Source organism: Megascapheus bottae, chromosome 2 (assembly GCF_031878675.1).
Source record: "Megascapheus bottae isolate mThoBot1 chromosome 2, mThoBot2.hap1, whole genome shotgun sequence".
In the NCBI taxonomy this organism is placed as follows: domain Eukaryota; kingdom Metazoa; phylum Chordata; class Mammalia; order Rodentia; family Geomyidae; genus Megascapheus; species Megascapheus bottae.
In genome coordinates, this window is record NC_143510.1 from 2,499,396 (window position 1) to 2,524,842 (window position 25,447).

The following is a 25,447-nucleotide window of genomic DNA, read 5'->3' on the forward strand; positions in this document are numbered from 1 at the left end:
TTTTGAGTCTCACGGGTTTGTCTGTCCTGGCTGGCTTTGAATTACAATCCTCAGATCTCAGCCTTTTAAGTTGCTAGGATAACAGGTGTGTCAGATGGTGGCACCCTCACTGGTTTATTTTTGGTCTATTACTTTTCCTCATAGGTATTTATTTGCCTGAGAAATGATGAGTTGAATGCATGGAGCCTAACTCTCATTGCAGAGTAATTCCTCACTGAGTATCAGCACTGATATTGGTAATTTTAGGTGGGGGGGGGGTTGAAGATTTTTAAAAATTATCTTTGTGTACTTGTACAAAGGAGTTTCAATTTAACATAGCAATTTATAAGCACAAAGCATCTTAAACAGTGCTACTAATCCTTCCATCATTCTCTTATTCTCTTAATGTTTATTACCTTATGCTTTTACTGTTTATCTTCTTTTGGACTGTCTGTCTTTTCCATATTATAAGGAAATAACATGAGCTGAGGAAAGAGACCTACTCTCAGATCAACAAGGCTCATTTTGGTTTAGTCTTCCCTTCTGGTCACTTGTCCTCAGAAAACTCTAGAATTTGGCCGGGGGGGGGGCGTCACAGTTTTTCATGTAAGAAAATTTGTGCATCTGTAATATTTTTGTGGTGTACACAATAGATCAAGTAGGGGAAATCAAATAATTAAATGTATAAAATTAGTATCTTGTATTTTATTAAGGGAAGCTATTATTTCCCCAGCTTCCATATCAACTTTGAGCCCTGATTACGTTTTCCCTAATCTACAATAACAACTACTCAGTGAGTTTCCTCATAGGTCCTTAGAACCATATTGCTCCATATTGCAAGGTTCGTCTTGTAGCTTGGGTCTGATGGCATCTGATATACATAAAAACCTTCATGAAGCCAGGTGCTGGTAGCTCACACTTGTAACCCCTACTCAGGAGGCTGAGATATGAAAATTCTAGGTCAAAGCCAGTACAGGCACTGGAATCTTCGACTATTATCTCTAAATAACCAGCCAAAGAGCCAGTTGGTGCTGTGGTTCAAGCATTAGAATGCCAGCTTTGAGCAAAAGCCAAGAGAAATCACAAAGCCCTGGGTTCAAGGCCCAGTGCACACACATACACATCTAAACTGAGCTTGACTGTGAGGGTCTTTGATATTATTAGCTTCCATTATCCTTTTCTTTTTCATTCCCCATTTATCTCATTTTCCAAGAAAGCCTTCCTTCCTATTGTTTCCTTTTACTGAGCATGTGGCAGGCACCACTGCCTGGGGCCTGTTTTCCTCTTCCTAGACTTCCTCTGGTCTTCCTTACTTCCCTTCCTACCAAACTGTGTATTGAAGGGTTCTCTCAGTGTTCTTTTCCTTGTGAAGTCTTTAGTCATTTACTTGTACTGAACGCTAACATTGTCTCCTGATAAAGTGTTTGATACCCCCCCCGTGCCCTGATTGTGATATACGTTCAGTTAGAATTTAAAGAAATTTCTCCTTTGTATAATATGAATAGTACATCCTATTTTTACCCTGTCTTCCCTTGCAGACAAGTTGCACAAACTTAATTTTGCCCTAAGAATTTGCCCTAAAAATTGATTTCTAATGAAGAATATTTGTATCTAATGAAAATTGTAAGCTTTCCTGCTGGATAACAGAATGTTGTTGTTCAGTTCCAAGTAACTGTGGTTAGGGTAATGTTATTATGAAATACTTCTGCTGAATCCTAAGACATTTCATATTGTTGTGCTGAGTGAGCCTCATTAAACAGGTGTATCTTTTGAAAAATAGCCAAAGAAATATTTCAGAATGTGACTTTGTAAATCCTAACAGGAGCTAATTAAAATGGTTCCCAACAACCTGGAATTTTCTTGCTTAAAATTCTGCTTTTTCGTGTGCGGTGGGTGGGGAAGAGCGCTGCTGGTACTTGCACCTGAAGTCAGGGCTTCACACTGCTATGCCTGATGCTCTTACACGTAAGCCACTTCTGGCTTCCTGGTGGTTAGTTGGAAATAAGAGCTGAGCTTCCTGAGTAGAAGCATTAAAGGCATAAGCCACCGGCACCCAGCTTCTACTTGATTTCTTTTCCCTTTCTGTTCTTATACTCACTGTATGGTCTTCAGACTTTAATGCTATACGAATAAGAGGTGTAGCTGGGCACGGTGGCTCATGTCTGTAATCCCTAGCTACTTAGGAGGCTGAGGTCTGAGGATCATGGTTCTAAGCTAGTCTGGCACTAAAGTCAGTGAAGATCTTATCTCCAATTAACCACTAGAAAACAGGAAGTGGTGCTGTGGCTCCAGGGGTAGAGTGGAAGCTTTGAGCTGAAGAGTTCAGAGACAGCGTCCAGGCCCCCATGACTGACCAAAAAAAATTTTTTTTAATTGTTACTATATATAGATGGTGTATGGGGGGTTACAGTTATGTAAGTAAGATAAAGGGTACCTTTCTTTCTCTCTCTCTTTCTCTCTCTCTCTCTCTCTCTCTCTCTCTTTCCTTCCTTCCTTCCTTTCTTCCTTTCCCTTCCTTCCTTCCTTCCTTCCTTCCTTCCTTCCTTCCTTCCTTCCTTTCTTTCTTCCTTCCTTTCTTCCTTCCTTCCTTCCTTTCTTTCTGTACGTCCTGGGGCTTATACTCTGCTCCTGGGCACTGTCCCTGAGCTCTTCAGCTCAAGGCTACCACCCTACCCTTTTGTGCCACAGTGCCACTTCCAAGGATACAGGGTACATTTCTTTTTGGATAATGTCACCTCTTCCCTCACTCCCAGCTTTTCCGTCCCATCCCCATGCATTAGTTCATAAATGTGCATTGTGTGTATTTGTGAGGGTGTGTGTTCACACGCATGTGTGCATGTGTATGCGTGCATGCTGGTATTAGGGCTTGAATTAGGGACCTAGGTACTGCTCCTGAGTGTTTTTGCTCAAAGCTAGCTACAGCTTCACTTATACCATTTTGGTCGTTAACTGTAGAGAAGAGTTTCATGAACTTTTCTAACTAGCATGGCTTTGACTTGTGATCCTCAGATCTCAGCCTCCCTAGTAGCTAGGATCACAGGTATAAACCACTGACAAATCTGTATTTTAAAGCTTTCTAGGTATATCTAATGAAAGTCAGGCGCAGCTATAGTATGTATACATTGTTCTTGATGAGAGTTTAGCATATGGAGAGGGTGTGTGTGTGTGTGTGTGTGTGTGTGTGTGTGCGCGCGCGCTAGTACTCGGGCTTGAACTCTTGGCCAGGGCACTGTTCCTTAGCTTTTTCACTAAAGGATGGTGCTCTCATTTGAGTAAACAGCTCTACTTTGGCTTGTAGGTGGTTAATTGGAGATAAAGGTTTCAGATTTGTCTACCCAGGCTGCCTTTAAGCTGTGATTCTAAGGCCTCAGGCTCCTGAGTAGCCAGGATTTCAGTCATGAGCCTTTGATGTCCAGCTGAAGGTTTTAAATAACTAACCCAATTTTGAAATGTTTCTTTAAACTCTTTTCTCACTCTAGAAACAGAAAGTCTGTGGGAACCTAACTTTACAACATCACATGCTAGAACCTGTTCAGCGGATTCCACGATATGAGATGCTTCTTAAGGACTACCTAAGAAAATTGCCTCCTGACTCTCCAGACTGGAATGATGCAAAAAGTAAGTGCATTTGTTTTTTATTTTTGCCAGTCCTGGGCCTGAAATCAGGGCTTGGGCACTGTCCTTGAGCATTCTCAAAGCTAGCACTCTGCCCTTGAGCCACAGCACCACCTCCAGCTTTTTCTGTGTATGTTGTACTGAAGAATCAAATCCAGAGCTTCGTGCATGCCAGGCAAGCACTCTCCCACTAGGCCACACTCCCAGTCTCATTAAGTGTTTTTTATATTTTATATCCCTCATTCTATTATAGGGTAACCAAATTTCCTTATGAGTCCAATATTTGACCATTTCTTTGGTCAAATATTGCTCTCAAAATAATCACATTGGAAATTATAATTGACAGCTCAGTCGGGCAAGCCTCTTTAGGGTAGAGCCCTAGTGACAGGATGAGGGCAATGCAAATTGCACTTCCTGCTCTGAGTTCACATTAATCACTAACTGTGAAATCTAAAACTACAGACCTAGAGACATCTGAAACAGCAATATACTATTACCTTCTCCCAGAAAGAACACAATCATTTGAAATTACAAGTGCTGCTGTTTTAATTAGATAGGTTGATACAGAGTAAGAAAGCTAAGATGACATTTATCATGTAAAAATAACCTAAGCAGAGCTGGCCTTACCTACCCTAAGATAAAACAGGAAATGATACCTTTTATTATTTAATGACATTGGCCTCAAGAAAATTTATTCCAATTGCTAGTTGATTTTTTTCAATCAGATTGAAGTGAAAGTGATTGGTATTTTTTTTTTGTTTGTTTGTTTGTTTTTATTGTTGTTTGGTGCCTTTCCTGGGGTCATGAACTCAGCCTGGGAGCTATCTATGAGCTTTTTTGCTTAAGGTTTGGGCTCTACCACTTAAACCACAGCTCCACTTTTGATTTTTTGGTGATTAATTGGAGATAAGAAGCCCTTAGGTTCATCTTCCTGGGCTAGCTTTCAACAGTGACCCTCGGACCTCAGCTTGCTGACTAGATTGCCTGTGCAAGTGTGAGCCACTAGCACTCAGCTTTTTTTTTTTTTTTTTTTTTTTTTGGTATGAAGGCTTAAACTCAGGGCCTGTTTTTATAAGTTGATGGTGATTTAAGAAATAAAGTGCATAGGGCTCGGAATGTGGCCTAGTGGTAGAGTGCTTGCCTAGCATGCATGAAGCCCTGGGTTGGATTCCTCAGTACCACATACACAGAAGAAGCCAGAAGTGATGCTGTGGCTCAAGTGATAGAGCACTATCCTCGAGTAAAAGATGTTCAGGGACAGTGCCTAGGCCCTGAATTCAAGCCCTGAGACTGGCAAAGAAAAGAAGAGAGGAGAGACAGACAGAGAGAGAGAGAGACAGAGAGACAGACGGGGGGGGGGGGGTCAGAAATGAGGAGCAGAACATGTCTTTGGCCTGGGAGCTGTTTTCTTGTTTTGGAAGCAGATGGTCTCCAGTAGTTTTACCTACAATCCAGATGACTCAGTGACCACAGCAGTATCTCTTTCCCATTTCTTCTGTACAGTTAATTGTGAATTTGATTTGCCATCTTTCCCTTGCCCACTACTTCCTGAGAATTATTCCACATCCCCATTTTTCACCCGTCTAGCCTGAGTGCAGAGCTTTCAGGTATCACTTGGTCAGTGGCCCTATCCCTTCTTTCAGTTTCTCTGTTTCTTGGATCCTGTACCAAATGCACAGAACCGCCCAAATCTGGACAGTTCTTAAACCTGTAGATGAAAAGGCTGTATTTTTGCTGTGTGATACCTTTTGTTAAAAACAAGAATGTTCCGTGCACTGAGAGCTTATACCTGTAATCCTAGCTACTTAGGAGGCTGAATCTGAGGGTTATGGTTTGAAGCTAGTCCAGGCAGAAAGTCCAGGAGATTCTTACTCATTAGCCAGCAAAAGGCCAGAAGTGGAACTGTGGCTCAAGTGGTAGAGTACTAGCCTGGAGCAGAAAAGCTAAGAGAGTGTAAAAGAGCCTGAATTCAAGCCCCAGTACAGCACAAAAACAAACAAAAAATTAAATGAGAAAGTTATGGACAAAGGACAATTAATTATTATTGTTCCTTTTGCCTTGCTCTTGCTACTTATACATAAAAATCTAAAGAAATCACAAAAGAGCTTCTAGAGACCTAAAAGCAGAAGAGGCAGGAACAGAATGCAAAGGAGACAGAAAATGTAGGCCAGAAGCCATGGGTTGTTGTGGTAACAGAGTTAAATAGGCCAGTATTTGCAGGACAGAAAGGAAGTGAAACAGGATTTAGAATTAAGAGGTCTTCCCTTGGATTGATCCAGCTGTAGCCCTTGGCTTCCTGAGCAGCAGCTGGAGCTCCTCCAAGGCCTCTGGTGAAGAATTTCTTTCCTAACTGGTACTAGTAGCTCACATCTATAATCCCAGCTATTTAGGAGTCTGAGATCCAAAGGTCTCACTCAAAACCAATCTGAGTAGCCAAATCCTGGAGACTCTTAACCTCTAATTAACTAGCAAAATGGAAGAACTAGAGAGCCAATCTTGAGTAGGAAAAAAACTAAGCAAGAGTGTGAGACCCTGAGTTCAAGCCCTAGTACTACAGGAGAGAAAGAGAGAGAGACAGAGAGATAGAGAGACACAGAGACAGATGACAGACAGAGAGGGGGGGAGAGAGAGACAGAGACAGAGAGACAGAAAGGGGAGAGAGAGACAGAGACACAGAGAGAGACAGAGACACAGACACAGAGACAGATGACAGAGGAGAGAGAGAGAATATGAATTTCCATCCCCCAGCCTAGTACTGTCAGTACATTTTCCCACATGAAGTTTATGCTTAATAATATGCTGAAGAAAAATGTATTATTTACTACCTTTGAAATGTGGCCAAACTTTGAGTCAGAAAACTTGGATTTTTCATTGAGCTACAGCGTCATATTATGACAGTAGACCGACTGACAATGACAGTCACTCAAGTCCTCACTTTTTTCATCTACCAAATGGAGCTAATATCACTGGAAGAGCATTTAAGATTGTACAAGAACTGATCATTACACAGTAATCGCTGTGAGTTTCCCTAGAGGAGATGGTTCACACATGCCTGAAACTGTCTATTATGTTTGTTGGGTTTTTTTTTCTAAGGCCCATGATGAACCAAGTATGGCCTTTGAGCCTAACTTTTTTGCATATGAATGTTTTTATATGAAGCTGGATTTGTGTTAAGTACACACTCAGCTTACAGAGTTTTGAAAGTAATCCAGTTTGTAAAATGGAAATTGCTGCTATTCTCCTGGTACCTTTGATTTCTGATTTCTTTTTATTTTGGTGGATAAGTTACTCAATTACCTACTAGCACGGAAGGACAAAGCATATTTATTTCCTTTTCTTTTTTCCCATTTAGAATCACTTGAAATTATTTCTACAGCAGCAAGCCATTCTAATAGCGCAATAAGAAAAATGGTAAGTGGTTTACAGTGAGAGGAACCTTTGGAATAGACAGTTGTTAATGACAGCCTAATTCTGTCTGTAGGTTTGAACCAAGTGAACAGAGGTGAGCCAAAAAAGATGTTTATACATTATATCTAGTGTTCTCCAGAATTAGCCTCTCTCTGTTTTTCTCATTTCCCTTTGTTGATGCATGTTATATAAAAATGTCTCAGCCAGACATTGGTGTCTCAGGTTTGTAATCCTAGCTACTCAGGAGGCTGAGATCTGAGAATCATTGTTAAAGGCCAGTCCAGACAGGAAAGTATGAGACTTTGATCTCCAATTAACCACCCAAAAAGCTGGATGTGGAGCTGTGACTTAAGTGGTAGACTGCTAGCCTTGAGAAAAAACAAGCTCAAGGATAGCAGCCAGACACTTGAGTTCAAGACCAAGGACCCGCGTGTGTGGGTGTGTATACAAACGCATGCATACACACACACACACACACACACACACACACACACACACACACCTCTGTTTATTCCCCATTTCTCTGTTATGCAGATTGTAGTCACAGTTATAGTATTGATCTTGGCTTCATTTTGTTTTAATTTTCCAGGAGAACCTGAAGAAACTCTTAGAGATTTATGAAATGTTGGGAGAAGAAGAAGACATTGTAAATCCTTCCAATGAACTAATAAAAGAAGGACAGATCCTCAAACTCGCTGCTCGAAACACCTCAGCACAAGAACGCTACCTTTTCTTAGTGAGTATGAAATACAGTGTCTAAAGATTCCTAAAATACCTTTTTCAGAAAGCACTTTTTACATCCTGGAAAAGGAAGATGCCCAGAATCAGTACTTCTAACTTTGGTTTTTCTTAGCCCTGCCAAGAATCCGTATAAGAATATTCTAAGTGCCAGGTGCAGTGGCTCATGCCTATGATTCTAGCTACTCAGGAGGCTGAGATCTGAGGATCACAGTTCAAAGTGCCGTGGCACTAAAGTCCATGCGACTCTTATCTCTAATTAACCACGAGAAAGCTGGAAATGTCACTGTGGCTCAAGGACTAGGGCGTTAGCCTTGAGCTGAAGAGCTCAGGGACAATGCCCAGTCCCATGACCAACACAACAACAGCAACAACAAAGAATATTCTAAGTAACTGAATTATTGTTTTGTATATTTAATGGGAAGAATCTGCTTGAGTAGAACTTACTAAAGTCAACTTAGCTTTTCTGCAATTATAGCCAACAGGGAAAGAATGGCATTCTTTCTGAAGCTCTCGTTGATGTCGAACTTCAATTATCTCTTTTTCCCCCACTCTTTCTTGTTTGCTTTTGTGTCAGTACAGAACTTAGGACCTCACACTCTTGCTTGACTTTTTCCACTCAAGGCTGGTACTCTACTACTTGAGTCACACCTCCCCTTCCAGCTTTTGGCTTGTTAATTGTAATTGAGTCTCTCAGATTTGTCTGTGTAGTCTTGGAACCTCAATCCTCATTCTTAGCCTTCAAAGGAGCTAGGATTACAGGCATGAGTCACCAGCTCCCCCTCCTTTCATTCGTGTGTGTGTGTGTGTGTGTGTGTGTGTGTGTGTGTGCGCGCGCGCGTGCGCGCGCTCACATGCGTGCATATTGGTTCTGGGGATTGAGCTCAGGGCCCAAGCAGTGGCCATGAGCCTTTTTGTTGAAGGCTTTACCACTTGAGCCACAGCTCTACTTCTGACTTGTTTTGGTGTTAATTGGAGGTTCAGAGCCTCATGGACCTTTCTGCCCAGGATGGCTTCAAACCAGGATCTTAAGATCTCAGCTTCCTGAGTAGCTAGGTTTACAGGTATGAGCCACTGGTGCCCAGCTTCTCCTTTCATTCTTAGGCTCATTGGACTCATTTTCTGGATATTTTAATTGCAGACTCTGTCCTTTAACAATAATTTTAATCCAATGCAGTCACTAATTTTAATTGTTCCTAGTTTTTTTGTGCATTTAATTTATTAACACTGATTTTTTTTTTTTGCCAGTCCTGGGCTTGGGCTCAGGGCTTGAGCACTGTCCTCAAGGCTAGCACTCTCCCATTTGAGCCTCAGCACCACTTCTGACTTTTTGCTATGTATCTGTTACCGAGGAATCGAACCCGGGTCTTCGTGCATGCTAGGCAAGCAATCTACCACTAGGCCAAACTTCCGGCCCTTAACACTGATTTTTACATCATATTTCAAATGACATGTTTAACAAACAAGTATTCAAGAAGGGAATCTATGTATATAATCACTGGCACTTAGTTTTTAGAACATAATCAAAATTAGGCTAAGGGTTTGTATATCATAGATACATATTAATTTATGAAATAAAACATATGTCTATAGAGTCATAGGTTTTTATGTCTATGTAGTGATGTTTATATTTCCAACACCATGTCCACAGCATTGGGTATGCAAATATTGAATCCTCGCTCTTGTTCTGTTTGGATCTAATAGCCACATATTAAGGATACCATGTACCTTTTGTTTGTTTCTAGTTTTTTAAAAAAGAAAAAAACTGGGGCCGGGAGCATGACCTAGTGGTAGAGTGCTTGCCTAGTGTGCACAAAGAGTACCAGATACATAGAAAAGCTGGAAGTGGTGCTGTGGCTCAAGTGGTAGAGCTCTAACCTTGAGAAAGCCCAAGGACAGTGCTCAGGCCCTGAATTCAAGCCCCAGGACTGGGGGGAAAAAAAAGAAAAGAAAGAAAAAGAAAAGAAAAAAAACAATAACCATACGGTTAAGATTGTAAAGCTTGGTATGTCACATGTCTTTCAGTTTCTTTTAAGTCAGTCCTCATCATTTTCCTTACTTTCTGGAAATGACAGTTCATCTGGAAATGATTGTCAGTTAAGAGCTCTTCCTCGATACATAAGCCATTCTGTCCACATGACCTATGTGAATTCTAGTTTCTCTATCTAAATGAATGATAAGGGTCATCATAACAACTAGAAAATTGCTCAATAATAATTGAATAATTACTCAAGAAATTTGGGGTGTTATTCTGGGCTTTTGTTAAAGGCACAGAAATGGACATACTTCCTACCAGCTGCCTTCACTGCTGCCAGAAATGCATTTTACCTAGCAAACCCTGAGTTCTCCTAAAGGGCTGAGAAGTCTCGTCTAGCTGTTTCCAATCTTCTTTGAAAAGAAAACCTTCTAGGAACTGTTACCCTAAAGAATTTCAAGTATCTTGCCCTCATTTTTTGGAAAGGCACCTTTGGTTATACTGTGTGACCAGCTATTCCATTTTAAATTTGTTGAACTTCAAAAAAAAAGAAGAGAAAAAAGGAAGAAAGAAAAAAGAGCTAACAAAAACATACATCCTCATAGAAAGACAGTGTGGTATATTTATACATTGAATATTGCATATCAATGAAAAATAACATGTTGTATGGATAATCATTGAAAACATTTGGCAAAGAAAAGAAACCAGTAGAAAGTGCAGGTGTGGCTCAAGTTATAAAGCACTGGCCTTGTGCACAAACGCTAAGCAAGAGCTTAACGCCCTGAGTTCAAGACCTAGTACCAGCACAAAAAAAGATTAATAAAGAAGAACCCAGTCACAAAAGGATACATAATGATTCATTGATATGAAATGTTTGCAATATGCAAATTTGTAGAGATGGGACTTAATTAGTCATTGTCATTTTAGAGTCTTAAAAATGTTCTAAAATTAACTTGTGGTAGTTGTAAAATCACTGATAGTTTTCAGTAGTATAGTAAATTCTACTATTGTATATTTTTTTGTAGAGCACCAGTGTTGAGCAGAAAAGCTAAATGAGAGTGTGAAGTTCAAGCCTTAGTACCAGCACCAAAAAAGAGTAAATTTCATGTTGTGTGAATCTATTCTCAATACATATTTTTAAATGTTTAAATTAATAGAAAAAAATTCCATTTAAGGTAGGCAGTCATTCTCAGGTTACACAGAAAACTAAGTAGAGAATAAGTATATACTATAATTATGGTGGGTTTTAAGTTCTATTCAGAAATCTATGATATAAAATAATAGTTTTTATTTGTCCTTTTGTTTTGGTATTGGTCCTGGGGCTTGAACTCGACCGGGGTACTATTCCTGAGCTCTTTTGCTCAAGGCTAGTACTCTATCACTTTGAGCCATAGCTGTACTTCTGGTTTTCTGTGGTTAATTGGAGATAAAAGAGTCTCACAGACTTTGTGCCTGGGCTGGTTTCAAACCATTATCTTCAGATCACAATCTCCTGAATAGCTAGTGTTACAGGTATGAGTTACCAGCACCCAGCATGAGGGATAGAGCTTGATGTTATAGCATTTGCCTAACATAACAAGACCTGGGTTCCATCTCCAGGTCTGCAAAAATATATAGGTATCTATATAAATAGTATATTAGGTATGCTTAAGGATGTGATGGACGTTGAAAAGAGAGGTCCCAAGAAGAGGAACGTGACTCCCTTTCAAGAGGCTATTGGGTTCTACAGGGAATAGTGGGCACGGCAGAGTGGATGTGGGAGGATCTAGCTTCAGTGCTTCCAGGGGCTCCGCTGTGTGGGGGCTTTTGTCTGGTTATCAAGCCCGTGGGTGGTTAAAGCTAGGGATAGAGGCCTCGCTTGATAACAAGGGTGGCTGGGTGTTGGCTCTTCTGGCCTCATTAACTTCCTTCCATATGGAAGCTGTGATCACAAGGGAGTTGGATACATCTCTTGGAATTGGACAATCTGGAAAGATCTCTTCTTTTAGTGTCTTCAAGCCCCCCCCCCAAACATTAATCCATTAATATGGAGTGAATCCTGGCACTGGTGACATGTTTTAATCCTAGTTGCTCAGGAGGCTGAGCTGCAGAGAATCAAGATTTGAAGCCAGCCCAGACAGAAATTGACCAGCAACAAATACTGGACTAGAGACTCGGAGTTTGGCCTAGTGGCACAGTGCTTCCCTAGTGTGCACAAAGACCCTGGTCCGATTCCTCAGTACCACATATATAGAAAAAGCCAGAAGTGGTGCTGTGGCTCAAGTGGTAGAGCTCTAGCCTTGAGAAAGCCCAAGGACAGTACCCAGGCCCTGAGTTCAAGGCCCAGGACTGGCAAAAAAAACTGGACTAGAGGCATGGCTCAAGGGGAAGTGTGCCTGCCTTCAGAAAGCCTAGTGAGACTATGAAGCACTGAGTTCAAGTCCCAGTAGCATTATTTATTTTGTAAAATAAAGTGCATAATAAAAAGACATGCTCAGCTGGGTGCTGATGGGTCATGCCTATAATCCTGGCTACTCAGGAAGCTGGGATCTTAGTGCCACAGTTTGAAACCAGCCCAGGCAGAAAAATTCCGGAAGCATAGCTGTAATTCAAGTAGTAGAGCGCTAGCCTTGAGTAAAACAGCTTAGGGAGTGCACCCAGGCCTTGAGTTCAAGCCCAGAACTAGCAGGCACACACATAACATATTCAATACACAATACTGAGCAAAATTCCTGTCTTTATATACTCAGATCATTGTATATTCTTCCTCTTAGGTGTTGTGATTTCTGTTCTTAAACATTTAGTTCTGTGTCTAACCAATGGGCTTAGATTTTTACATGGGAGAATTCTTTTGGAACTAGTTCAAGGTTAAATATCTTGTTGTCTAGCCCAATAAGCTGCTTTTGGAAGAGAGGTGGCAAAGCCTTGCAGGGGAATAGGCATTAAGTGACTGCCCAAGATCATCTTGTTCCATTGACTGTTGGCCATCAAATAGAACACTGTTGCTTCCCGGGAGAAGGAAGTCATATCGCAGGAGTTTGGGCCAAGTCGCATTCATTCATCCTTTGAAGATCATCTTAGAAAGCTTTGCCGCTGTGCAGTTCATTTCACATAGACAAGACTGAAACTTGCTATGTGTGTTCCCATTGGGTAACCTGCTATTTTCTGTGCCCAGCATCAAAATACCACATGTCAAGAAAAATGAGAATTCGTTGTTTATTTCCTATTCCTTGACTATTTCATTTGCTAAAGAGCCAAAGTGTATTTGGAATCTGTTTATATTCAGATGATCTCCAAGTGTATATTTGCTTGTCTTCACACAGTCTTTGTGGGATTTTTTTTTACCCTCTTTTTTTGTTGTTGTTGGTCATAAGGCTTAAACTCAGAGCCTGAGCACTGTCCCCGAGTTTTTTCACTTAAGGCTAATAGTGCTCTACCACTTTGAGCCAGAGCACCACTTCTGGTTTTCTGGGAGTTAGTTGGAGATAAAGAGTCCCTGCCTGGTTTAGCTTTGAACCACAATCCTCAGATCTCATCCTCCTGACTAGGTAGGACTATAGGCATGAACCATAGGTGCTTGGCTTTACCTCTTTTTCAATGGCATTATTGATGCTTGGCTGCTCACAATCGCCAGTAAGTGTGTTTGTGCCAGTACTAGGTCTTGAACTCTAGGCCTTGTGCCCTTAGTTGGCTTTTTTGCTAAAGACTGATACTCTGTCACTGGCCAGCTTTTTGTGGGGGTAATTAGAGATAAGAGTCTGTGTAGGAGACTAAGAATGTGGTTTAGTGGTACAGTGCTTGCCTAACATGTATGAAGCCCTAGATTCAGTTCCTCAGTACCACATAAACAGAAAAAAACAGAAATGGAGCTATGGCTCAAATGGTAGAGCACTAGCCTTGAGCAAAACCAGGCCCTGAGTTCAAACTCCATAAGTGGACAAAAAAAAATGTTCATGAAATTGTTATTCTAGGCTGGGGATTCTCAAATCTCAGCCTCTTGAGTAGCTATGATTACAGGTGTAAGCCAGCACAGCCAGCTCTTTCCTTTATTTTCCTATTGATTATGTGTTGTGTTTCCTTGCAGTTCAACAACATGTTGCTATACTGCGTACCCAGATTCAGTTTGGTGGGCTCAAAATTCACAGTTCGGACCAGAGTTGGCATTGATGGGATGAATATTGTAGAGACACAGAATGAAGAATATCCCCATACTTTCCAGGTGTCTGGGAAAGAGAGGACGCTGGAACTGCAGGCCAGGTAAGCAAACTTTCAATTCCTGTGCCAGCTTTCTGCACATATCAGAATAAATCCTAGGACAGGATGATGTTGGGGTTTCTCTCCCCACCAGTGAATGCCTTGTCCCCTGGCAATCTCAGAAGTCATAAATAGAGAACTGTGAGGTCTTTCCCATGATTTCCCTTCCAGATACACTCAAATAAGCAAACATCCAATCAGAAAACTCTTTACAGAAGCAAGGTACTCTCACAGCATGAGGTTGGTGCAGTCCAGTTAGAATTTGTGTGTGTGTGTGTGTGTGCGCCCATGTGTGCCAGGCACTAGATGGAAGATTGTAGTTCAAAGCCAGTCTAAGCAGGAAAATCTAAGAGACTCTTATCCTCAATTAATCACTAAAAAAGCTGGCAGTTGAATTATGACTCAAGTGATAGAGTGCTAGTTTTGAACACAAAAGCTCAGAAAGAGCGAGGAGTTTTGCCTAGTAGTAGAGTGCTTGCCTAGCATATATGAAAACCCAAGTTCAATTCCTCCATACCACATACATAGAAAAAGCCAGAAATGGTGCTGTGGCTTAAGTGATAGGGCTCTAGCCTTGAGAAAGTCCTAGGACACTGCTCAGGCCTTTAGTTCAAGCCCCAGGACTTGCAAAAACAAAAACAAAAACAAAAACACTCAGGAACAGCTCCCAGGACCTAAGCTTAAGACACACAACTAGGGGAAGGGAAAAAAAAAAAGGTGTGTGCAGGTGTATGTGTGTGTTGGTTCTGAGATTTGCACTCTTGAACCGCGCTCCACTTTTTTTACTCAAGGCTGGCACTCTACAACTGAGTCACACTTCCACTACCTAGCCTTGTGCTGGTTAATTGGAGTCTTAAGAACTTCTGCTTGAGCTGGCTTTAAACTTTGATCCTCCACTGGCTCTAAGGTTTCTTGATTTTTACCTAAGTGAACACTTAAGCTCTTCTGTAAGCCAGTTAGGGCTCGCTGGTATTTTCTTAAGAATATAATATTCCAGTTAGTATTAGAAATATGGCAGTTCTCCCTTAAGTTTCTTATTTATTTCAATGAACTGCTAGTTATAGTTATGATAATATGATGTTATTGAAAGTCTGAATTAAGTGGCTGTATTCTATCTGGTCTATAATGGCTCTCAAAAATGGACATAAGGGGCCTGGGAGTTTGGCCTAGTGGTAGCGTGCTTGCCTAGCAGGCATGAAAACCCGGGTTCAATTCCTCGGTACCACATACATAGAAAAAAGCCGGAAATGGTGCTGTGGCTCAAGTGGTAGAGCTCTAGCCTTGAGAAAGTCCAAGGACAGTGCTCAGGCCCTGAGCTCAAGCCCAGGACTGGCAAAAAAAAAAAAGAAAAGAAAAGAAAAGAAAAAAAAATGGACATAAGGGGCTGGGAGTGTGGTCTAGTGGTAGAGTGCCTGCCTAGCATGCACGAAGCCCTGCATTCGATTCCTTGTAACACATACACAGAAAAAGCTGGAAGTGTTGCTGTGGCTAAAGTGGTAGAACTGTACCATAGAGAAAGCTCAAGGACAGTGCTCAGGCCCTGAGTTCAAGCCCCAGGACTGGCAAAAAAGAAGAAGGAGAAGAAGGAGGAGAAAGACTTAAGACATGAGAAAGGGTATCAATGTTTGCGAGGTAATGTAACTTCTATCTGGTGAATATAAGGTAACTCTTCCATTAATTATAATAAAAATAAATGGGAAAAAAGGAGAAAGAAGAGGAGGAGGAAGAAGAGGAGGAGGAGAAGGAGGAAAAGAAGTAGTGGTGGAGGAAGAGGAAGAAGAAAAAAAAGGAGATAAATACAGAAGGCTCAAGAAAGGATTTTGATTTATCACCTTCATCAAGAAGCTTCCGTAGGATTCCAAAGTTGGATGCATATTTGGAGATAGAAAACTCCCAGGTTTTTTTCTTGCTGAGGTATGAATCATCTTCAAGATTAGTCTCTTAATTTGTACCTCCTTTTCCACATTAAAAACCACATTATAAGCCAAACAGGGTGACATATGCGTGTAGTCCCAGCACTAGGCAGGTGAAGGCAAGATGATCAAGGTTATTACTAGCCTGAGCTACGTAGCGGCATCCTAATCTCAAAACATCATAGGCTAGGAACGTAGGTCAGTGGCAGATTGCTTGCCTCGTATATTCAAAGCCATATGTTCAATCCTCAACATTAAAAAAAAAAGTATACGTGTACCAATACATTACATAGTACCCTATTAATATGCATGTTTTATGTTTTTAATGTGTCAGTTCAAAACTGAAATAAAGGATTAAATGATTCTTTTTTCATGTCGTTCTTTTTTGTTGTTGGTCACGGGCTTGAACTCGGGGCCTGCACACTCAAGGCTAACTACCACCCTACCCTTTGAGCCACAGCCCCACTTCTAGTTTTATAGTGGTAAATTGGAGATAAGAGTCTCACAGACTTTCGTGCTTAGGCTGGCTTTGAGCTGTGATCCTCAGATTTCAGCCTCCTGCATAGCTAGGATTATAGACATGAGCCACTGGCATCTAGCCTTTATATAGTTCTTAGCAATGGTTTTCTATTGTGAAATATAATTTTAAAATATAGTAATAAGAAGATCTGGGAGTTTGGCCTAGTGGTAGAGTACTTGCCTAGCATGCATGAAGCCCCGGGTTCGATTCCTCGGTACCATATACATAGAAAAAAAGAAAACCAGAAGTGATGCTGAGGCTCTGGCCTTGAGGAAGTCCAAGGACAGTGCTCAGACCCTGAATTCAAGCCCAGGACTGGCCAAAAAAATATATACGTGTGTGTGTGTGTGTGTGTGTGTGTGTGTGTGTGTATACACTAATAAGCAAAGCATTGGGGAGCTGTTGTTTCTGAAAGATAAGATTGAAGTCCCCAGATGGGAATAAGCAGCATCTTCATTGTGGTGGGCTTAGATTTCCTAGCATAGCAGAAATAATAAAAATAGATTTTTAAAAATAGATTAATAGGCCGGGAATTTGGCCTAGTGGTAGAGTGCTCGCCTAGCATGCACAAAGACCTAGGTTCGATTCCTTGGTACCATATACATAGAAAAATCCGGAAGTGGTGCTGTGGCTCAAGTGGCAGAGCTCTAACCTTGAGCAAAGTGTACAAGGACAGTGCCCAGGCCCTGAGTTCAAGCCCCAGGACTGGCAAAAAATTAGATAAGTAGATTTTTCTGGGAGAGGCACTGGTGGCTCACCTCTATAATACTAGCTACTCAGGAGGCTGACATCTGAGGACCAGGTTCAAGGTCAGCCTGGGTAGACCAAGCTGAGAGAATTTTATCTTCAGTTAGCCTTGATAAAGCTGGAAGTGGAGATGTGGCTCAAGTGATAGAGTCCTGAGTTCAAGCTTTGGTAGCAGCACTAAAAGTAAACAAATGCTGGAGAGATGGATGGTGTCACAGGAACTGGCCTCTGACTGAGTTATCTGTATATTTATACTTGTCAGACTGTCTCTCTACTTATCACTCACACTCACCTCTAGCTCACCAAACATGCAAACATATCATTCCTTATAGGTCTAGATCAATTCAGAGTCTACTACAGGACATTTCCCAAGCACAGTATATAACCACAGCCTGCTATATATAAGATACCTACAAAAAAAGAAGAAAGAAAATGCATTAATAAGAGGAGAAGATCTGGCCCAGACTTGTAATCCTAGTTAGTCAGGAGACTGAGATCTGATGACCAGGGTTCAAAGCCAACTGGGGCAGGAAAGTCCTTAAGATGCTTATCTCTAGTTTTCCAGCAAAAAGTCAAAAGTGTAGTTCAGCTGGTAGAGTACTAACCTCACTAAGAATCAGCAGGAGACCCTGAGTTCAAGCCTCAGTACTGGTATAAGAAAGAAAAGGAGAAAGGGGTGTTGTACCCGAATTCCTAGAACCCCGAAAAGACCACCAGAGGCCAGTCAAAGCTAAAAAGCAGGGGTTGTTTATTTATGAGCCTAGACTCAGCGTACCAGCAGCTGGCAACACTGAAAAGGCCCTGAGCAAGAACTTGACACTGCTTTTATAGGGAAAGTACAATTACCTGATTGGCTATTTAACTCAAACCACTGGTCGAATCAAGGCTCAGGGGTCTAACCACTGAGCACCAAGCTGTTACCACCCGGGGTTCAAGTACATGGGCCCTAAACAAGGGGGGGGGGGGTCATTCCCAGAACATGGAACAATCTTGGCACAACAGGGGTATCTATGTTCAAGAGGTAATGTACCCACTACCTGATGAATGTAACTATAACCCCTCTATATGTTTCCCCAACAATAAAATACAATTAAAAACGAAAAAGAAAAATGCTGGGCAGTGGTGGTTCACACCTGTAATCCTAGTTACTCAGGAGGCAGAGTTCCGAGGATTGAGGTTCAAAGCCAGTCCGGCACTAAGGTCCATGAAACTCTTTTCTCCAATGAACCATGAGAAAGTTGGAAGTGACACTGTGGCTCAAGTGGTAGAGCACTAGCCTTGAGCTGAAGAGCTCAGAGATAGCACCCAGGCCCCACGTTTAAGCCCCACAACTGACAGAAAAGGAGAACTTGACCAAAGTCAAGGAATGATTTTTTTCTAAGGGAAATTACTAAACCCAGGGGTCCATGTATCTGACTTTTTTGACTGCTCTGCTTTCTCTTTAATAGGTTAAGTAGAATATTGCCTGACCCTCTGAGGAATAGGAAAATAAAAACTGTCAAAGGAAATGTTACAAGGAATAATTGTTACCTTTCCTGAGATGGGCTGTGGCCAGTAGTATTTAATTGCTGCCTTATGTTTTGGAAAATTGGAAGAATAGCTGTAGTTATGCAAACCTCAGACTCCCCATCAAATTTAAGGTTCAGTGCCATGTAGGGGGTTTTTAGCACTCTTTGCCCTTCAAAGAGAGCACGCCCCGACTAAGACGACTAAGACGAGACCAAGAAAGGATAGGGCCGGCTGGCGGCCTTCACCCAGCCCCCTCTCCAGAGGTCACCCAGCCCTCCCTCTAGAGGGAAGACACAGACACGCAAGGGAGAATGTCACGGCAGACTCATTTAATGGGAAAATACCAGGGGCTAAAGTAAGAAGCAGGAATCTATTAACATAAAAGTAGGTAGGACAGGGGGAGGTAGGTGTGGTCAGAGAGGGCAGCGGGCCAATCCATGGGTTCTAGGTAGCCTTATTTAACATCACAAACCACAGCCAAACCTCCCAACCAGTAGACAGACAGGTTGGATCTCCAAAACCAGGAAGTGAGCACTGAACCATGAGACTTTTTACCCTTTATGTGATGTGCCCCACAGTGCCAGAGAGTCATTAATTCTTATTGTAATTCCTTCCAGGGAATTCCTGAATTTTCCAGGAAGTTGGCACAAGATTAGAGTCCAATTTGAATTCACCAGGTGTAATTCATTAATGTTCTCTGCATTCATTTTAATTTTGTTTTGTTTTAGTTCTGAGCAAGACAAAGAAGAATGGATCAAGGTAAGCTTGATTTCTGTTTTCATTCTGGCATTTTGTGGTGCACACATGTTTAATATCGTCATCACAACATGTTCATTAAATGTAAAAGATTATTCCCATCATAAATATTTTTAATAAAGTGTGTTCATGTATTTGTGTGGGGTACTTTAATGTGTGTTTTGAATTTTATTTCTATTTTAGGCCCTTCAAGAGACTATTGAGGCCTTTCATCAGAGAAATGAAACCTTCAGAAATGCAATTGCAAAGGATAATGATATTCATTCAGAGGTTTCTGTAAGTGGAATTAGGGATTCATTTCATCTCCTTTCTTTTCTTTTTTGGCCAGTTGTGGTTCAACTTGAACTTATGGTCTGGGCACTGTCCCTGAGCTCTTTTGCTCAAGACTAGTGCTGTACCACTTTGAGCCACAGCTCCTTCCAATTTTCTGGTGGTTAATTGGAGATAAGAGTCTCACATTTGTTACCTGGTGTATTCTATATGCTTATTTGTTTATTTGAAATAGGGAAGGGAGAAAACAAGATGATTGGGAGGGGGTAGGAGGAAGGAGAGGGGGACAAAAGCATAAGGGATATCGAATGTAACTGTAACCCCTCTATGCATTACCCTGATAATAAAATAAAATTAAAAAAAAAAAGAAAATACTGGATACTGGTGGCTTACACCTGTTATGTTAGCTACTCTAGAGGCTGAGATCTGAGAATCCCAATTGTGTTTTTCTTATAGGATAAAAATAAATGACCAGCTGGGCACAGTGGCTCACGCCTGTAATCTCAGGAGGCTGAGTTCTAAGGATCAAGATTCAAAGCCAGCCCAAGTACAAAAGAACCTGAGACTTTTTTTTGTTTTGTTTTGGTAGGTCAAGGGGCTTGAACTTGGCCTAGGCAATGTCCCTGAGCTCTTCAGCTCAAGGCTACTGCCCTACCCTTGAGCCAAGCCCTACTTCATGTTTTCTAGAGGTTAATTGGAGATAAGAGCCACGCCCCCGCTTAGGACCTGAGACTCTTATTTCAAATTAACCTCTAGAAAATGGGAAGTGGGGTTTGGCTGTTGGGTAGGGTAGTAGCCTGAGCTGTAGAGCACAGTGACAATACCCAGGCCCAGAGGCAGAGTGGTAGGTACCCTTGAGCTGAAGAGCTCAGGGACAGCGCCTAGGCTGAGTTCAAGCCCCATGTCCCACCCCCTCCCAAAAAAATAAAGACCATCAGAATTATAATTTGTTTATGAAATAAAGCTGTAACAAAAGATATCTAAAATCTTGGACAATAGCATATAAAATCTTTCTCAATAAAGTACAAATGCATGTTCTCTTTAAAAAAAAAAAATCTCATAGACATTCCTGTCCAGGCTGGCTTTGAACCACAGTCCTCAGATCTCAGCCTCCTGAGTAGCTAGGATTACGGTTGTGAGCCACTAGCCACTGTTTTTTCTTTTTCTTCTTTCTCTCCCTTCCACCCTCCCTTCCTTCCTTCCCTCCCTCCCTTCCTTCCCTCTCTCCTCTTTCTTTCTTTCTTTGTTTCTTTCTTTCTTGTTCTCTTGCTCTCCCGTTCCCTCCCTCTTTCACTCTTTCCCTCCCTTGTCTCTCCTCTTTTTTTTTTTTTTTTTTGTCAACACCAGTTAAAACTTGAATTTAGGCTTGGACACTGTCCCTTAACTTTTCTACTCAAAGTTGGCTCTATACCACTAGAGCCACACCTCTGCTTGGAGCTTTTTACTGGTTGATTTATTGTTGGTAAGAATCTCACAGACTTTTCTACCCAGGTTAGTTTCAAACCACAGTCTTCAGATCAAGAATCCTGAACTAGGATTACAGGCATGAGTCATCAATATCAAACAAAAATACTTTAAAGAACTATGTAGGGGGGCTTGTGGTAGGTACTTGCCTAGCATGCATGAAGCCCTGGATTTGATTCCTCAGTACCACATACACAGAGAAAGCGGGAAGTGGGAAGTGGTGCTTTGGTGCAAGTGGTAGAGCAGTAGCCTTGAGAAAGTCCAAGGACAGTTTTCAGGCCCTGAGTCCAAGCCTTAGGACTGACAAGATGATGATGATGATGATGATGATGATGATGATGATGATGATGATGATGATGAATTTAAATTTAATTGTTTCTTCTTTAGACTGCTGAATTAGGAAAAAGAGCCCCAAGATGGATCCGAGATAATGAAGTGACCATGTGCATGAAATGCAAAGAGCCCTTCAATGCCCTGACCAGGAGGAGGCACCACTGTCGAGCTTGTGGACATGTAAGCAGCATTTTTTTTTACCTTTTCTTAAAATTCATAAGTAACTATACAAGCAATGTGAAATTATCTTGGAAGCCTGGTGTCAGTGGCTCATTCCTATGCCTGTATTCTTCCCTGGCAGGGAAATCCCTGAGATTCTTATTTCAAATTAACTCCCCTCCCATTTCCCCCCAAGAAAAAACTGTAAATGGAACTGCTAGCCTTGAGCAAAAAACTCAGAGACCGTGCCCAGGCCCTGAGTTCAAGCCCCAGAACAGGCACAAAAACAAAACAAAAACTGGCTAGAGAGGTAAAGACCACAGGAATTGATGTGGAAAGCAGGGTTGTAGGCACCAAACCCAAATTCCTGGGATTGTACATGTCAGGTAGGGCCACTCTCTCCTCATTGCCTAATAAGAACTGTGCCAATAGTGAAGACCAGAGAAAAGAGAGGATTACATGGCACAGAAAGAGGCAGAAGCCAGGCACGGGTGGCTCACATCTGTCATCATACCTACCCAGGAGGCTGAGATCTGAGGGTCACAGTTTAAAGCCAGCCTGGGCAGGAGAGTCTGTGAGACTCATCTCCAGTTCACCCCCGAAGTCGGAAGTGGAGCAGCTCAAAGTGATAGAGCATTAGCCTTGAGTAAAAAAAATCTCAAGGACAGCATCCAGCCTTTGTTCAAGCCCCAGGACCAAAAAAAGAGGGGAGGAGGTACAGAGTAAGTAATTCTTGCCATCTTCAGTTACCTTTCAGATTACAGATGTGAGCTTTTTAGGTTTAAGAATTAGGACATAGGGTATAAGGCATAATTATCCACTACACCTGGTCAGTATATGGCCTGGTTAATCATTATGGAAGAGTTGTGGAGAAGTTCACCTGAGGGAGTGATTTTTTTCATCATTGTAATCTGTCCTGGGGGGCTCTGACATTCCTTTGCTTGGATTAGGTTCCTGAATTCCACTTCTGAATATGTTTTTTTTGTTTTTTGTTTTTTGTTTTTTGCCAGTCCTGGGCTTGAGCTCAGGGCTTGAGCACTGTCCTTGGACTTTCTCAAGGCTACAGCTCTACCACTTCAGCCTCAGTACCACTCCTGGCTTTTTTTTCTATGTATGTGGTACTGAGGAATCGAACCTGGGTTTTCGTGCATGCTAAGCAAGCATTCTACCACTAAGCCAAACTCCTGGCCCTCTGAATATGTTTTGGATGAGTCCTAAGCTTCCTTGATTTAAAGGTAAAGACAGAGAGAACACCTCAAAAGCAAAAAAACAGATTAAAAACAAAAAAATGGCCTGGGTGCTGTGGCTCATGCCTGTAATCCTAACTACTTCAAGAGGCTGAGATTTAAAGACTGTGGTTAGAAGCCAACAATAGGCAAGAAAGTTTGTGAGACTCTTATCTCCAGTTAACCACCAGAAACCAGAAGTGAAGCTGTGGCTTTGGTGGTAAAACAACAGCTTAAACTAAAAATCCAAATCAGATCACACAGCCCTGATATGAAGCCCAAGTACTAGCATATATATGTGTGTGTGTGTGTGTGTGTGTACATACACACACACACAGTACAAAGTTCTGCCTCTTTTTTTTTGTTGTTGTCGGTCATAGGGCTTAAACTCTGGGCCTGGGCACTATCCTTGAGCTCTTCAGTTCAAGGCTACCACCTTATCCCTAGAACCACAGTCCCACTTTCCATTTTCTAGTGATGAGTTGGAGATAAGAGTCTCACATTCTTTACTACCCAGTCTGACTTTGAACTCAGATCTCAAATCTCAGCCAGGATTATAGGTGTGAGCCACCTGGCCCGACAGGGTCCATCTCTTATATTTAACTTTTTATCATTATTACCTGTAATTGTAACTGATTAAGCTTTATTGTCTTTTAAATGAGATTATCCTTTTTTTAATTTAAGGTGGTGTGTTGGAAATGTTCAGACTACAAAGCTCAGCTTGAGTATGATGGTGGAAAATTGAACAAAGTCTGTAAAGACTGTTATCAAATACTAAGTGGATTCACTGACAGTGAAGAAAAGAAAAGGAAAGGAATTTTAGAGGTATGAAATGAAATATTAGATCTTTTAAATTTTTAGATAGGGAACATAGAATTCTCTTAACTTTAAGAAATACAAATAATAAAAGACTAAAAAGCAAAACAAAACATGTTTAAGTCTGGGCACTGGTAGTTCATGAATGTAATCCTAGCTACTGTGGAAACTGAGATCTGAATATCACAGTTTGAAGCTAGCCTGGGCAAGAGACTCCTGGGAGGCTCTTTTCTCCGATGAAAATCTAATCTCTGATTTGTCACCAAGAAAACAGAAGTGGAGGTGTGGCTCAAGTTGTAGACATTTTGCCTTGAGCAAAAAAGCTTAGGGACAGCCTCTAGGCTCGTGTGTGTGTGTGTGTGTGTGTGTGTGTGTGTGTGTGTGTGTGTGTGTGTATTTGTGTACATGTATATATATACACACATACACACAATCCATGTTTAGTATATAGGTTTTTATAGTGTGGATTTACTAATAAGAACAGAATTCTTTGGGAGTTGTGTATGGTGCCTTATTCCTGTAATCCCAGCTATTTAAGAGGTAGAGTTTGGAAGATGGCAGTTTGTAGTCAGCCAGACAAAAAGTTCATGAGATCCCCATGGGAAGCAATAGCTGGGCAAGGTTGTGTCTGTATAATCCCAGCTACAGAAAACATAAATACGAGGACTGTGGTTCAGGCTGGCATAGGAGACAAATGAGCCAGTATTGATCAAGTCACGCAGTGCCTGTCTAACAAGCACAAGGCCATGAGCTCAACTGCCTTGCCACCAAAAAAGAAAAGAAAAGGACAGAAGGGAGAGAGGGAAGGAAAACAAAGAATGGAATTCTTGGGGGTTGAGGTGTGGTGGTTTACTTCTATAATCCTCAAAACAGCAAGACTCCATCTCAACCAATAAACTGGGCACAGTGGCATATATTCACAGTCCCAAATGCATAGAAGGCAGAGGTAGCAGGATTGTAGACGATACATACATACATATATTATATATTGTTGTTTTATATATGATGACTGTAATATTAGCTACTCAGAAAGATGAAAATTGAGGATGACTGATTGAAGCTAACCTAACAGAAAAGTTAATCACCAAAAGCCAGCATAGAATTGGAGGTGTGGCTTACACAGTGGAGCGTAAACCATCAAAAAAAAAAAGAAAAAGAAAAAGAAAAACCAAGCAGGGTGAACAGAGACAGCAGCGTGCTTGGTAGACACAGTGTAGAAAATGAACTATACAACATGTGGGTGAGGATGGGCAGGGAAAACTGGGAGAAAGCAGGGAAGGGGTAGCATTGTCCCAAAAGAAATGTGCTCATTACCTGACTTATGTAACTGTCATCCCTCTGTACACAACTTTTATCATGACAATAAAAACTATTAAAAGACCAAGCAGAACTTAAGTTCTTCCCTGAACTCAAGCTCCAGTACTGACAGTACTTAATTCAAGGCCTTATAGACTTCAAGTTAACTGAAATATGTTTTCATAGTTTAAAACAAATTTTTTTGCAAGTAAATCTTTTTGAAAAAATCATCCAAGGAGACATTTTATATGAATATGATATACTTAAGGAAATGATAATAGTTGAATTACTATCCTGTCTTTGGCTCATTGTATTAATTCTATTATATTGGTTTAGATTGAGTCCGCAGAAGTCTCTGGAAACAGCGTGGTATGCAGCTTCCTTCAGTACATGGAGAAGTCAAAACCTTGGCAAAAAGTTTGGTGCGTGATTCCCAAGCAAGATCCCCTCGTGCTGTACATGTATGGCGCCCCGCAGGTAACTTAGCTGT

The 25,447-nt window shown here is 41.4% G+C and overlaps 1 protein-coding gene across 2 annotated transcripts in view; it reads left to right on the top strand.

The window, feature by feature from the left end:
• The window catches only part of Fgd4 (FYVE, RhoGEF and PH domain containing 4), a 177,407-nt gene that overhangs the window by 145,207 nt on the left and 6,753 nt on the right, over nt 1-25,447 (top strand). For both annotated transcript variants that reach the window (XM_090319510.1, XM_090319519.1), the window contains exons 8-16: nt 3,459-3,597; nt 6,947-7,005; nt 7,592-7,738; nt 13,779-13,951; nt 19,366-19,396; nt 19,577-19,669; nt 21,515-21,640; nt 23,530-23,670; nt 25,294-25,434. In XM_090319510.1, coding sequence (XP_090175636.1) covers nt 3,459-3,597; nt 6,947-7,005; nt 7,592-7,738; nt 13,779-13,951; nt 19,366-19,396; nt 19,577-19,669; nt 21,515-21,640; nt 23,530-23,670; nt 25,294-25,434 — 1,050 coding nt within the window. The remainder of the gene's footprint in view (nt 1-3,458; nt 3,598-6,946; nt 7,006-7,591; nt 7,739-13,778; nt 13,952-19,365; nt 19,397-19,576; nt 19,670-21,514; nt 21,641-23,529; nt 23,671-25,293; nt 25,435-25,447) is intronic.